The sequence below is a fragment of the Coturnix japonica genome, chromosome 8, assembly GCF_001577835.2.
Source record: "Coturnix japonica isolate 7356 chromosome 8, Coturnix japonica 2.1, whole genome shotgun sequence".
Lineage (NCBI taxonomy): Eukaryota > Metazoa > Chordata > Aves > Galliformes > Phasianidae > Coturnix > Coturnix japonica.
In genome coordinates, this window is record NC_029523.1 from 3942324 (window position 1) to 3956167 (window position 13844).

The 13844-nt window shown below is 43.0% G+C and overlaps 1 protein-coding gene and 1 long non-coding RNA gene across 8 annotated transcripts in view; one reads left to right on the plus strand and one right to left on the minus strand.

The window, feature by feature from the left end:
* MTA1 (metastasis associated 1) overlaps positions 1-13844 on the minus strand; it is a 64862-nt gene that overhangs the window by 36105 nt on the left and 14913 nt on the right. For all 7 annotated transcript variants that reach the window (XR_001556743.2, XR_001556744.2, XM_015869431.2 and 4 more), the window contains exons 4-7: positions 9848-9974; positions 9611-9674; positions 4562-4679; positions 2945-3047 (exon numbers count right to left, since the gene is read on the minus strand). Coding sequence is in view for 5 of the 7 variants with exons in the window: in XM_015869431.2 (XP_015724917.1) it covers positions 2945-3047; positions 4562-4679; positions 9611-9674; positions 9848-9974 (412 nt within the window). In the remaining 2 variants the exon portion in view is untranslated. The remainder of the gene's footprint in view (positions 1-2944; positions 3048-4561; positions 4680-9610; positions 9675-9847; positions 9975-13844) is intronic.
* Positions 5598-6826, plus strand: LOC107317129. Its single transcript, XR_001556746.2, has 4 exons — positions 5598-5684; positions 5969-6066; positions 6151-6235; positions 6411-6826. It is a non-coding gene; the product is annotated as an uncharacterized LOC107317129 (long non-coding RNA).

Here is a 13844-nt window from a genome sequence, read left to right on the forward strand (position 1 = left end):
AAACAGGCCGTGTAAAAGGATAGCAGTCCTCAGATAGTTCTCTATGCCAGCCACTCCTGTTTGCGAGGCTGCAATTCCCAGGCTCCTCATTTTACCCCAGAAGAAATGAGCTGGAGAACTCTACAACAGGAACACTGGTTCCAGTAATTCCCACTCCCCTGGCTGCTTGTTGCAGCACACAGTTGGGAACACTCCTGCACACTGAACTGGAGCTGAACTCTGAGAAATTACAACAAAATCAATTCCCCCCCCTCCAGCACCCCCTCACTCTGTTCACTTCCCCAGACTAGTTGACTGGCTGAGTGCATAGAAGAAAAAAAAAAAGGTAAATACTTAGGCAGTAATCCATCAAATATCTGATTTTGGTCCAAAGCCAAATCTGCCCCCGCAAGGCTTTGGTGCATTCACACTTCACCCTCTCCCCAGCCTCCTACTCACTCATCCTCATTGCTGCTTCACAGCTCCCCTGCTTGCAGAACTGATACTTTAATTTTTTTTTTGTGGTACCTAATTAGAAACTGGATCACTTTACTGATTCTGGGTAGAAGCAATCTTCATACTGATCATTTTGGGGTCTTTTGCCAGCAGGCAACCTCACATGGCTCTATCAGCAAACCAAGCAGGCAGCAGAAAATGGCCAGAACTGCTAGAAGCAGCTTCACAACCAAAAAGCCTACATGAGGTGGAAAGTGCCATCACAGAGCAACTCTGTGGTCAGTCTAAACCAACCCAATGCAAAACCCCCATCAACAAGGCCTTCCACCCTCTGGTTTCCTACTGAGTGCTCCTGACACCAAGATCACAGCAACATGTGGCTGAGTGGCATCGTGAATCAATGCTGCTGGAAGTCAGCTTATCAAATGAGCTCTTTATTGAAGGGCCCCAAAAGCAGCAGGAGTCCTTTGCTGGAGATATTCCAGCTTTCTCCATCTCTTCTCCTGCATCACCGATAGAGATTCTTCTCCCTGCTTTCAGCCATTTCCTTATGCGCATCTGTTTAAGCACAAGGGCTGCTCCAAAAGTAATGTCTCCTATTCTATTACGTTAGCTCACAATGCCAGAGGCCAACAGAAAGAACACCATATGCAAGTTTATCAGGACCTACTGAACTAATACAGAACTGACAGTTTCCTGGACAGCATAATGACCAGCAATGAGATGTGGTGTGTAAAAGCTGGAGTCAAAACAGCAGCCCATGGAATGGCAACATGTCAATCTCCCATAGAAGAAAAAGTTGAAGATGCAGCTCTCAGCACGTAAAGTGCACTGCCTTGTAGGACACGACATAGGTGATCCTTCTGGATTTCCAGAAAGCCAGACATACCATCAGCTCTGACTGCTACATCACCATGCTGACTAAGCTGAAGGCTCAAATATCCACAGTCAGGTCAGAGAAGATGACAGCCTTAAGCCAGGCCCCATACCAGTTTGAAGACAGTGGAGCACACTGCCAGTCTTGGCTGGACTGTCCTACCACACCCACCATATAGTCCAGATTTGGTACCTTCTGATTTCCATCTATTTGGGCTGATGAAAGATGGGCTGCACAGGCGCTTTTTTCCTAGCAACACCACCATCGTAGCAGCTGTGAAACAGTGGGTCACCACTGCTGCTGCAGATTTCTATGAGCGTGACACACAGGCTCTTGTTCATTGCTGGAAAAAATGCATAGCTAATGGTGGTGACTATGCTGAAAAACAGCATTTTGCAGCTGAGAATTTGCTCTACCAAACAGCGTTATTGTGCTCTTTGTATCTGTTGCAGTTTCCATAGAAATAAAGAGGAGGCACTACTTATGGAGCACAGAAACTTCTTGTCTTGCACACTTAAATCTCCACATTTTAACTCAATTCTCCTTAACTCTGCCCTTTTCTTTCCCCCTAGTATTTTCCTAAGTCTGTATCATTCAACGCGTTGAAAGCATTTATTATTGTTTCATAAATGCATTCTTTTTGCATCATTCAACAGCTCCAATCAGAATTAAGAGTCCGTTCCAGACAGTTTCTTCCACATGAGCTCTCATGTTATCTCCTCAGGAGACACCCCATTAACTAACCCACTATAGACACAGCAATACCACACCCAAGAAAATTCAAGAGGAAAGTTCAGCAGTGTGGTAACTCAAGATGTGTGTGCGGAGTGAGGGGGGGGAAAACACACCCCCTTCCTCCCCATATCTAATAGCAACTTGCTCCACTGACTATAGATGGTCTAACTAACCATCTACTACTCACACTGCTTTCCTCCCATGCTTCCGCAGTCTTAAAAACTTACCCAGGAGACAGTTTGGAGAGCACTACCTCCTTGTTTAATTGTAGACATTAACTTTTAGTATCAGCTTCTGTTCATATAAACAAACAACACTGAAAAGGGTCACAAGCATTTTATAAAGCAAACACTGATGGACAGACCGCCTTGCGTTTAAGTAGAAGCATAAAACTCACCACTCCTCATCTGTACTCATCCACTCCTCATCTGTACTCATTTGCAGGGATTTACTTTATTCGTTCTACCTGTTTTCTAGTGCCTAGATTCCAACATCTTCGCTTTTAACTATTACAACTTAACTATCATCGCATGTTGAAACGTGGCTGGATTTGAAAAAAGGGACAAAGTGGACTCTAATGAACTGTCAGGAATTCAGCTCACTGCTGGCCAAAGAACTTGGAAAACCTCACCAGATACAGGATCATTTTCACATAAGATAGAAGAAAATGATTAACTTTTTGAAAGTAAAAGCTGTAAATCCAAGTAGCTGTTCACAAAGTCATGCAGTTCCCAGGAAGGCATGTTAACACGTCCATCATTTCAAAATGAAACACATGAATCAAGCAACCAAACCAGCATTCGTACCAGTAAAGTATAAAGAACACACCAAAAATAAAGTGCTTAGAAAAGATGAGTTACTAAAACCTTATTCAAAGAAGTGATAAATTGCTCTTACCGTGCTACCACCAAGAACTGGTCTATCTGCTTGTCTACTAGTGGGTTGAAGGCTTCCCAAACTTTTGTTTCAAGTTTTGACTGATCTCTTCCATCATCCTCACCTGGTTGAAAAACATGTTAGAAACGCTCAGCGTGGCTGTTTGGAAATAAAATTACTTGCCTGGTTTCTTATCTCACAATTATTTAACCACCAAATCAACTCAGATACTCTGCCTTGACAGTGAAAATTTCATTCATCCATTTGGCTGAGACAATTTCAGCTTGACAGATGCATCAACCCAACTCATCCAAATTAGGCCACCGGATGCTGAAGAGCTGATATCTAATGGCACAAGTGATGGGAAACAGAGCACGTCCTTCCCCCAAACAGCCTCCTCTCTTCAGCCTCCTCCCCTGATTCTCTCTCCTTCTCCTCTACCTGGCCGCAGTTCCAGGAAAGCAGGCACACTCCCAGCTGCTCTGAGCAGACAAAGGGTAGCTGGCCCTGTTTGCAGCAGCTGCTTTCTAAGGGGCAAATCATAGCATCAGATTCTTTTACTTCTACTCTCCCAATGCTAAACAAACCAAAATATCTTGGAAAAAATACAGGAGCTGAGTCTCTCTTTTTAATTTCAAACCCCTTTTGAAACATCTGGAGATTATCCTTCTCTGAATTCCCATGTTGATGGCTGAAGGAGGAGAATGCCTTTCAAATTAGTTCATCCTCACTTAGGAGGCCAGCCCAGCTGCCAAATAAATGCCACAGACAAATTAAACAAGAGTCCCAACCAATTTGTTGGCTTATTCTAACATTAGCCCAACAGTATCTGTTTTATGCATCTGCAAAGCTCTGAAGCAGACTGAGGTGCCTCACTGCTTTCACCTCTCTGCCTGGGGAGTTTTGTAGAGCCCCTTTCAACATGGCTCATAACACCAGCTCTCTGAGAGCATCAACAGATTGGCCTGAGCCCTACACAGGTCTCAGAGAAGAGCTCTTCCACCCATTGCAGTGCAAGAACCAGTGTGAAGCTGGTATCTGTTAACTAACAGCCCATTTTCCTGAGCATGTGTCCTTGTGTTCCTTCTGCTTCATGAGCAGGGCAGGCTGAGGTCTCACAACGTGCTCAAGGCAGCAAATTCCTCCTGCTTGTTCTGCAGGTGAGAAGTCTAGGCTGGAAGCCAAGAGCAGCAGACAGGCAGGGGGCTCTGAGGAAAAGGCATCCAGCAATAATGGGCAAATTGATGTGGGGAGACAGCATTTAATTGGCAATAATTTGGGAGCGGCTCTCACAGGGAAGCGAGGCTCGATTAAAAACACAAAGGCTATACAGATGCGATGGAAATCTGTGCTTCCCATAGAAATTCTGAAATCTCCTAAAATGAGCGCAAGCTCTGAGAGAGGCAATTAATTCAATTTGTTTCAACAACTTTTATGATTTGGACAAATGCCCGCTTAGAGCCTGGGCTGAGACACAACTAATTGCATGCAGTGGGCAACTGCTTCAGTCCCTAACAAACCAAAGCAGTGATGCACACAGGACGTGGTGGTAGGAACCTCTGTCTCCCACACAGGCTGCATACATAAAAGTGGCTGCATTCCACATGGCCTCCTGACAACTTAAATTATGGAAATTACCCTCTTTTAATAAGTCTGTTATATCTGCCTGGTATCTGTTTCCAACTCGGATTTCTCCTTTATCAGCAAGTAGAGTCTTTTGTTGAGGATCGTACACTAGTGAATAGAAGAAGAAATCCTAAAAATAGAACAAAAACAGAAAATAAAGTATTACTAGCTTACATTTTTACCATATTATATATAGTAGAAAGCTTTTATGCTAATTTGCTCACCCAGTCTACCCATAGCAAGTAAAAACAAATTACCAGTCCCCTTCTTAGCACTTGCTTAATAAAGATCAGGATGTGGCCTTTCTTGTCTCAGGGACACGCTGCTGACCAACCTGTTTCCCCTCATCACTTAAGATTAAACTGCCGTCTTTCTTCTGCTGCTTATTGGGCAAAGGGAAGCAGATTTGGCAGCAGCAGCAGCTAGCTGCAGGTGGTAATACATTAATTTGTTGCTTTTGCTCAAGTAGATGAGAAAAAGGCTGAAAAAAAAAGCTGCTTGGTTTCTGTCACCTGGGAAGCATGAACGATTAAAGCAAGAAATCATACCAGAATGAGAATGTCCTGCCAGGGAGGAGGAAGAAAACAACCTCAGTTTTAATCACTTAACTGCACAGGGCAAGTAATTGAACTGTTCTGCAGCAAGTATGCTCCATCAAAGGGGAGCACTGGGACACGGGGCAGGAAGAGAGCTGTTTGGACATCCAGGTCTCCATCCACAGCAACAAAGACACCAGGAACAGAACAGAAATGCAGTATGTGCCATTTTTCACATCTTGGGTTGCCAGCTCCTTTTCCCTTCCCTGCATTATCTGTGTAAATAGCTGGCAAGCTGTTTTAGTGCATCTCATTTCACACTCGCCTCACTTTCCCTCTCCCTGTGTTTGTACGCATCATACAGCAAAAATCAGGAAAAACCAGCGTCAGTTTTCAACTCTGTTCAACCTCACAAAAAGGTGGCAAGGAAAAAGCAGTGCTCTATCTGCCATAAAAAGCTCCCAGAAGGAGGAACCACCGCTGAGTTTCCCCAGTAACAAGGTAAACGTTCTGCGGACTAGAGATTCAAAGGTGCACATTAGGTTTGTTTATCCAGCCCTGCACATCACACAGACTCATCTAAGACTGATGCCACGGAGGTAAGGTCTCCCGTGTTTACTTTACATGTCTTAAGCATCCAGCATGCAACTGCAGAATTTGAAAATATTAAACATGGTAGCTCTAATTTTAATAGAAAAAAAAAACAACCCTAGCATTGTTCCAAGAAGAGATTAATATCTATGGAATGGGGGAAAAGAGAGTAAATTTTGGCTGGTCTGCATATGGTTTTGCTTTGCTACTTAAGAAAGCAAGACACAGAGAAGTCTCACCCACCCAGGGCAAAACAAGAAGCAAGGCATTAATTTGCACTGATCTGTTCCAGCCGAAAACACATCATTTCCCCACAGAGGAAGCATGTTCTGCTACGATGGCAGGTTGAGCTATAGCTAACACCTGGGAAAGCACAGCCCTAACAGCCAGGTAAGCAAACTAGAAGGGCTGTGGTCTGGAAGATTTAGTTGTGCTTTAAATCAATGATGTTCTTGACAGAACTAATTCCTACAGCCACAGGAACCATGGTCTATTTACAACAACCTACTAACCGAAGGGAGCTTCAGAGTAGAAGACAACTAATTCACGTGATAGCTGGGTAAAGAAATCTGGGTTTCTTGCTCCATGACATACACAGAGTGCCAAGTATCACAATACTGAGGATACAAGAGATTTCGTAACACCACTTTTGTTGGTCAGGAAATGTCAATGATTGTGGGGAGGTTTTCCCCTGTGGCATTTGACTGAGATGCCCTATTGCTTCTCTTTTGTAGATTGCTGCTATGTATTTAGCCATCCAATGGTACTCACTCAGTGAGAAAAAGGGAATAGGCTACACATTTCTTTTTGCTGTTCTTCCCTCATCCCTTTCTCTGAGGCAGAGCCAGTAGGAAAGAGGCAGGCAACACTTCTCTCCAAAATAAAGAATTACAGCTACCTGGTCTCTTCTACCCAGCCAAAGCCCTCCCAGCAGAGATGAGATGGAAATTTAGGGGCAGGAATGTGAACACAAAGCAACCCCCAGAAGTAATACAATGCCACCACCATCACTGTCCATAGAAACATGAAATTCAGCCCATAAAAACGGCACGTCATTTCTGAAAGCACTAAAAAACATCAGTTTAATGCCAATGGAAGCAACAGCTGAAGTAGCAGAGCAGATCCTAGTGTACTCTACAGCGAGTGTGAACTCTTGACCAACACTGCAGAGCAAGGTTTTTCAGAAGGATTTCACCCAATAAAATTATGTGGCTCTTCACAATCGTCCATGTTCTTTCTTGCTGTCAAAACTGTGCAAGTTGAATTCATAGCAGTGCAGAAGAATAAGGGTTTTCTGCTTTAATTCCACATCCCAGAAAACACTTGAAGTGTTTGGAAAAAAACCCTAAAATGACCGGCCAAGAGTTAAAATTAAACCATGACTTTCTGCTTCCACTGTACATAGACACACATACTTAGAGCTTCCCTACCCAAGCCCCAAAGCTACCAGCAGCTACAAGCCAAGAACCAAAGCCGCCAATGGCAGAAAAACTGTCAAAAAAGCTCCACGTGGAAGCACAGTACAGAAAGAGTGATTAGTCCATTGCAGTCTGCAAACCTGCTCTCATGAAGTCACTTAGGGTGAAGGGAGAAATTTTAGCATAATATTTTTAGGGAGTAGCAAAAGCAACAAATGCCAGATATGTACCCAGCAGGCAAAATTCACACCGTCGCATGGATATCTTCTAGTAGTGCAGTCAAATAAGTGGTACATTTAAAAATAGGGAAATGTAGCGCTAATCTGCAGAATAGGGAAATCTGCTGCTTGTGCCAGAAGTAGTTATACCCTTCTCTTGATCTCCCTGAGAATTACCATTAAGTATCTACAGGAAATTCAGGTTTTCAGTTGCAATTTTCCCCCCTCCTCCCTTTTTCTTCCTATTCCTCAGTCCTTCTACAATCCTGCTTTTGCCAGACACAATAAAAACAGCACTGGGCCCTGAACGTCATGCAGCAATCTCTGTGAGCAGCACAGCAGGACAGAGGGGAAGGATGAAAGGACAGATAACAAAAATGTAGTTTTGCTACGCTTATTATCTCCCTAAAAACTTGTCTGCATGTTTAACCCCCCTTCAAGGCAAACAGCCTTGGGCCGAAAACGTACTTTCAGTGGTCAAAACAGGCAAGTTAGCAAACATACAAGGAACCTGTCGGCACATTCCCTAGAACTGCTTTGAAAGCAAAGAGAATTGATAACAGGAAGGGGAAAAAAAAAAAAAGGAGTTGAAGGCAGTTGAAGACAAAACCACCCAGTGCCAGGAACTGACCAGGCAACAAGAACCTCCTGTCTGAATCTCTTCGCCCTCCACCCCAGCACATTTCTGTTCCTAAGCTTCCAATTTCTTTACCAAAACACTGTGCTAAGTGACAGGACACATTCAGGGAACTCGTTCATTCTGTGAAATCTCTAAGTGCCTGCTCGGTTTAAAAATAGCCTGCATCCCTCATCTTGCATTTTGAGAGTTCAAAAGGATGAAAACAAATCTCTTTCTGTTCCTACATCTGCATCTGAGCAACTGTACAATTAGAGGGAGAAAGCTCCCTTCTCAGCCAAGTTACCTACCTGTCAGATTGCTGGTAATAAAAATGTTTGGGGAGCAATGGAGAAAAAGCACGACTTAAAGTTTGGGTACAGGAAAGTCTAAAACTAATTTCAGTTTGATTAACTTTTGCTTCCAAACGGGCATCTCCCAGACTGCTAGCTGGTAACAAGCATTACTGAACACAACAGCCCTCGTTTGATGCTCTGCCATTTGGCAGCCCTGAGCAGGCTCGACATGTTTTTGGTTTCACATTCCAAAGAGAAGCCTGACTATTTAATCTCTGTGCTTTGTTTAACATTCTCTTAAACTGGAGCACTGGATTAAAATTAATCTTACATTTCAATAAATAAAGCTAAAGACACATTAAAAAAGTCAGCCCAGACTGCAACAGGCTCCTTCAAACCAAAAACAACCTATTTTCTTTGCATTTCTTCAAGGACAGTTTAATGACTGTTACGCTACTGCATTCAATTACAAGATTTCCTCTCATGTAAAACTGAAATGTTTTCAAATCCAAACGTGCTTGCAGATGTATTCAAATAATCACACACTGAAATGGTTTATTATTTGTTAGCATGAAGTTTTAAGAAAAACTGTTGTTAGTTTCCAAAAGGAAGGGTTTTATATTGTCATATTCCTAGACTGCTTAGCCCAGCTGGCAGCCAGTGGTTCAGACACCATTAAACTCATATACTGGTATTAATAAAGGACTGTAATTTTTTAAAATCACAAACATCTGAAGAAGTAAAACCCAACAGTGTAAGACAATTCAGTTGCAAGTGTTTGGCTGAGGTACCTTTAAGGAGTCAGATTGCTAAAATTTCTGCAGGAGTCAGAAGTTCAGTGACAAGTAGTTTTCCAAGGATCTAAGTGTCTGTGGTGGCAAATGAAGGATTGCAAGTAAATAGTTTTAACAGTGAACCCAAAACCCAGGGATCTAAGCTCCTCAGAGACATGAGGTGAGATCAGGCTTAAACCACATTCAAATAAATCTGTAAGACAATGGGAGAAAACTAATATATGGAAATAGAGTTTGCTGGCTTGCTCCCTTGTCTACAGATACTTCACCTCCCACCCCGTGTAGTCTGGGAGCGTGAGCCTCCATCTTGAGCTTTCAGTCTGCCATGCTGATAGGCAAGAAGGTTCCCTTAACAGAAGAAGGGACAGCTTACTGTCACAGGAATGTAAACATGCCTGGCCTGCTAGATCCACTGATTTTCACATCAAAATGAAGACTGTATCGAGCCCAAAGCTTCCCCCTGTCAACACTCCGTATGCTTAAGACATGAAAGAAGAACTGTTCTTTTTAGAAAGCTTACAAAAAGCCACCAAATCTAAACTGTGCCAAAAGAAAGTGTTCAAGCTTGACAATTCACAAAATGGGTTCATACCTCCCGTTCCAGATATGATTTAAGGGATTCTGTCTCATTTAACAGAGTAACGCTGCATTTGCCTCTAAAAAAAGAGAAACATATTTTATGAAAAAACACACATCTTAAATGCTTGTGTGATTCATAAGCTGATACTATTGAAGTTGCACACAAAATTTAATATTACACTGAGGAGTACTTGAATGATAGCGACATTTGGTTTCTGAATAGAAAGCACAGGAAGAAAATGGCTGTTACCTAATGTGTGTGGCTGGCAGAGATTCCAGCTGTCGCGAGAGAAATAACTCACGATGTCGTAACTGATGCTTCTGTTTCTCTGGCAAGTCGACCATTTCTGGGTTTTCCATTTCTTCTTCCATTTCTCCTAGTCACAGAGAGACAAAATGACCATTGTGAACATAGTGCAAGTATGGACTCCAAGGCAATCAGCTCCAAAACCTTTGCTAAATAATAAACAGACATAAGGTGAAAAACTCTGAACCTTCACATCTAATCTAAGGAAATAATGAGGTAACTCATGCAGAAGCTTTAAGTCATGTCTGTGAAGAAGTGTTTATCACCACTAGAATGAAAGCACCCCAGGTCAATGTCTGCAGTGGCCCACCAAGCTGTGGTCACAAACGTGCCACAGAAAAACAAGGGACCAGCCATCTCCGCAGCACTGGGGAAGGAGCTGATGCACGACAAACAAGGCAGGGACAGCAAAGTCTTCACATCAGGTGTCAGCTATCATGCACCCTGCATGTGTACCTTCCAGTGTACACAGTTGCACACCGCCCCATCCTGCCTTCAACAGCTTCTGAAAGAAATGCCTACTGAATTTGAGGATTTCTGTTGAGCGGATTTCACTCTCTTCACCCTAACCACAGGCAATAGATCACGGTCACAAGATGAACTGGAATGTAACCAAAGTGCCCAAGGCCAGCCTTGTGAGCAGCCCTCCTCCGCTGCAGCTCACACACTGCTGCTGCACAAAGCTTAGCCTGGATCCAGGATCCACCACCACCGGCTTCCAGCCATGTTATCTCCATCCAACCTGTTTTAAATGAATGCCAGAGTAAATACATGAAATCACACCCATACGGATACACAACTGATCCAAAACATCTCTAGGCATTGTTCTTGTTAAAAGTAAATTACTGTCATGCTTTGCATTCATTAGCAAGTATCCTGTCAATCACATGAGATAGAAAACCAAAAGCTCCATGATGAAGGACAGGAAAGAAAACCCCAGATCTCCTCCTTCCCTGTGAAATGAAGGCAGTTACTGCATTGTCCAAAAGCACAACGAAGTTTCCCAGACTCGAGCTGGACGAGCTGTAATGTCTCATACCCCAACAGCAGAGCTTCCACTTTCCTGCCGCTGTGCTCTCAAAGAGCAGACCTATGCCTGCAGCTTAGGTCAACACTGCTGCCCATGTTACTATTTAGTATTTTTCTACACACTGGAACACAGAATCTACATTTGTGCCCCAGTTTCATGGTTCTGCCCTTTATTTACTGAAGTGGATTTTGTTTTAGTTGAAAATGAATACTGTGGCTACTGCAAATATACCAGCAGCAATCCACAAACAAGTCGCCAAGCCACCAGTTTGCTTGCTCAAAAACATCATGGAAAAAGCATGAATGCCTCCTGCACTTTGAAAAGGTTCTGGAGAATCAGAGTATGCACAGAGTAATGAAGGAAAAACACTAAGGAGCAGCTTAATACTTAATACACTTAATATCTTCAGTATATTTAGTAGCTGAGAGCTTTCAAAAACTACATTAAAAAGTATATTGAGGGCCACACGCTAGTCTTATCTACTAAGAAAACAAAACCACCCAGCAAAACCAAGCTCATCTCTGGAAGTACAAACCTTCCAACTCCTGTTTTATTTATCTGCCTTGTGTTTGTAATGAAGCAAGGAAGGTGGGATGCACATGTTTCCTTATGCCAGCTCTGCTACGCGCAGCCTTACAAAGGAAAAGGCACAATGCCTTCTGACAAATGCGTTCTGAAGAAATGCACTGGGAAAGCAGGACTGGAGTCATGCAAAAAGCAGCTTTGATTAAAACAGTAACGAATACCACCTCATCACCTCACGCACTGCAAAGGTGTAAGATGGCTATAAACCCAAATGGGACTAAGTCAGCCTAAGGCTCCAGGACGCATGCAGCACAACTGAACCTCAACCTCCTGCAGCTCACACTCTCAGCAAAGCAGACTTCAGGCTCCAGAATGGCAGCACTTGAAAGATAAAAGACAATAGTCTTAGAATATATAGTAATAACAATAATAAACTCCTTTCAGAAGCACATGCCCACACTTAAGGCAGTACTGTGGGGTAAGTGATGAGAACACAGCCGGTGCAGTATATTGGGATTTCAATGATCTCGTAAAGCTTTGCTTCAAAATTAATCTCTCTGCTTGATAGATGCACTCATGTGGATTTAAAATGAAACATTTAGCCTCGATATAAGCAGTAATACTGCAGTTATGCAAAAGTAGCCAGTGGAATGCTGCAAAGACTGCAATACATTAAGCATGATTTGATGTTTGACTACAGAATCATTAATAGCGCATTAAGAAAAGCTTGACAGGGACACAGTGGAAGCAAGAGACAGGACACAAACAGCAAGACTCATGTGAAAGCTAATATATATTGGGGAAAATAATTAGAAAGAGCAAACTGAGTTGGCAGGAGATGCCCAAGAGGCAGAAATTGTAATTTAAAACGACTGGATATATGAGATGCGAAATTAAACATCAATATTTGCTAGACATTAGAAAGAATAGCAATTTGATACAGATCTGACCGGGCTCTCCACCGCAGAGATACAACAGAGCTCTCACAAGGAAATGGCCGCAAGTTGTATCAGATGAGGTTTAGACTAGACATAAAAGGAACTTTTTCTCTCAGAGAGTGTTCAGGCACTGGAATGGCTGCCCAGGGAGGTGGTGGAGTCACCATCCCTGGCAGTGTTCAAGATGCATCTGGGTAGGGAGCTAGGAGATATGGTTTAGTGGTTTGCTGTAGGTATGGTAAAGGGAGAACGGTTGGACTAGATGATCTCGTAGGTCCTTTCCAACCTTGTGATTCTATGATTCTCTGCATTCTGGGCTTTGTGCAAGTTGCCACATGGCAGAACTCAGAAAAGTACAAAGGCAAATGACACAGAAATAAGATGCTCACTGGGATGTCCAGCTTGGAAGACAGGCACGCCTGTAGTAACAGAAGGATGGAAGTTGTGGCTGGAGGTGTTCAAGAAACATCTAGATGTTGTACTTAGGGACATGGTTTAGTGGGATATATTAGTGATAGGCAGATGGTTGGGCTGGATGATCTTGGAAATCTTTTCCAGCCTTGGTGATTCTATTATTCTAGTTAGCATAGTATCACTACATTTTACACATAAAGGTAAAAAGATAGAAAAAGGAGTGAAAACATTGGGAAACTCAATCAAGCTGGGGGAAGTGACCTGTGATGGTTCCTTCAGCAGGAAGGAAACTTCAACTAAGCAGCTCTGAAAGATGTTCTACAACTCTACATTCAACAGTTCTATAACTCCACAGAAGATCCTTCTGCGCCGGAGGAAACCAATGCTGTGACAACAGATTGCTTTTCCCAGGACCACTTCTAATGGTCCATATTAAGCCTTGGAACCTCATTTATTTTCTCTACCAATACCCAAATATTGACTCACAGGTACAAAAATGTGGTGCAACTTTCAACAAGTGTTACTCCTTACACCTGGACAGATCAGGAGAAACTGACCACAGTACCAAGCAAACATCTCATGACCTCTTCCAAGACTTACTGTGAAGACTTGCTGCAACCATGGTCAACACTGTGGGAAGGGATGGAGCAAACACGCTCCGTTTTTGACACTTTCCTTCCTCACCACACCAGTGCTGAAAGAGGAAATCACAGTTTCCTCCTCTCAGCAGTGGGCACAAAAATGTCCATGCACAGATTAATGAGCTTGGCTTGTTTTATAATTGTGTGTGTGGATCAGGGAGAAAATGGTGTAAAACAGTCAAGAACTAATCAGTAAAGCTGTCCACAAAATGCATTTACACTGGCTGGTGCTATCTAAAAATACACAGTGGACCCCTCGCTGTTTGGGCACACGGCTCTCACGCAGCTCACGGACTGATTGAGTAATGACACCTCATCATTAAAAGATGCTTATTTTTAGAAGACTCAGCACTTACAAAAGCATGATGCCAAGCATGCCTGGCACCCAAACA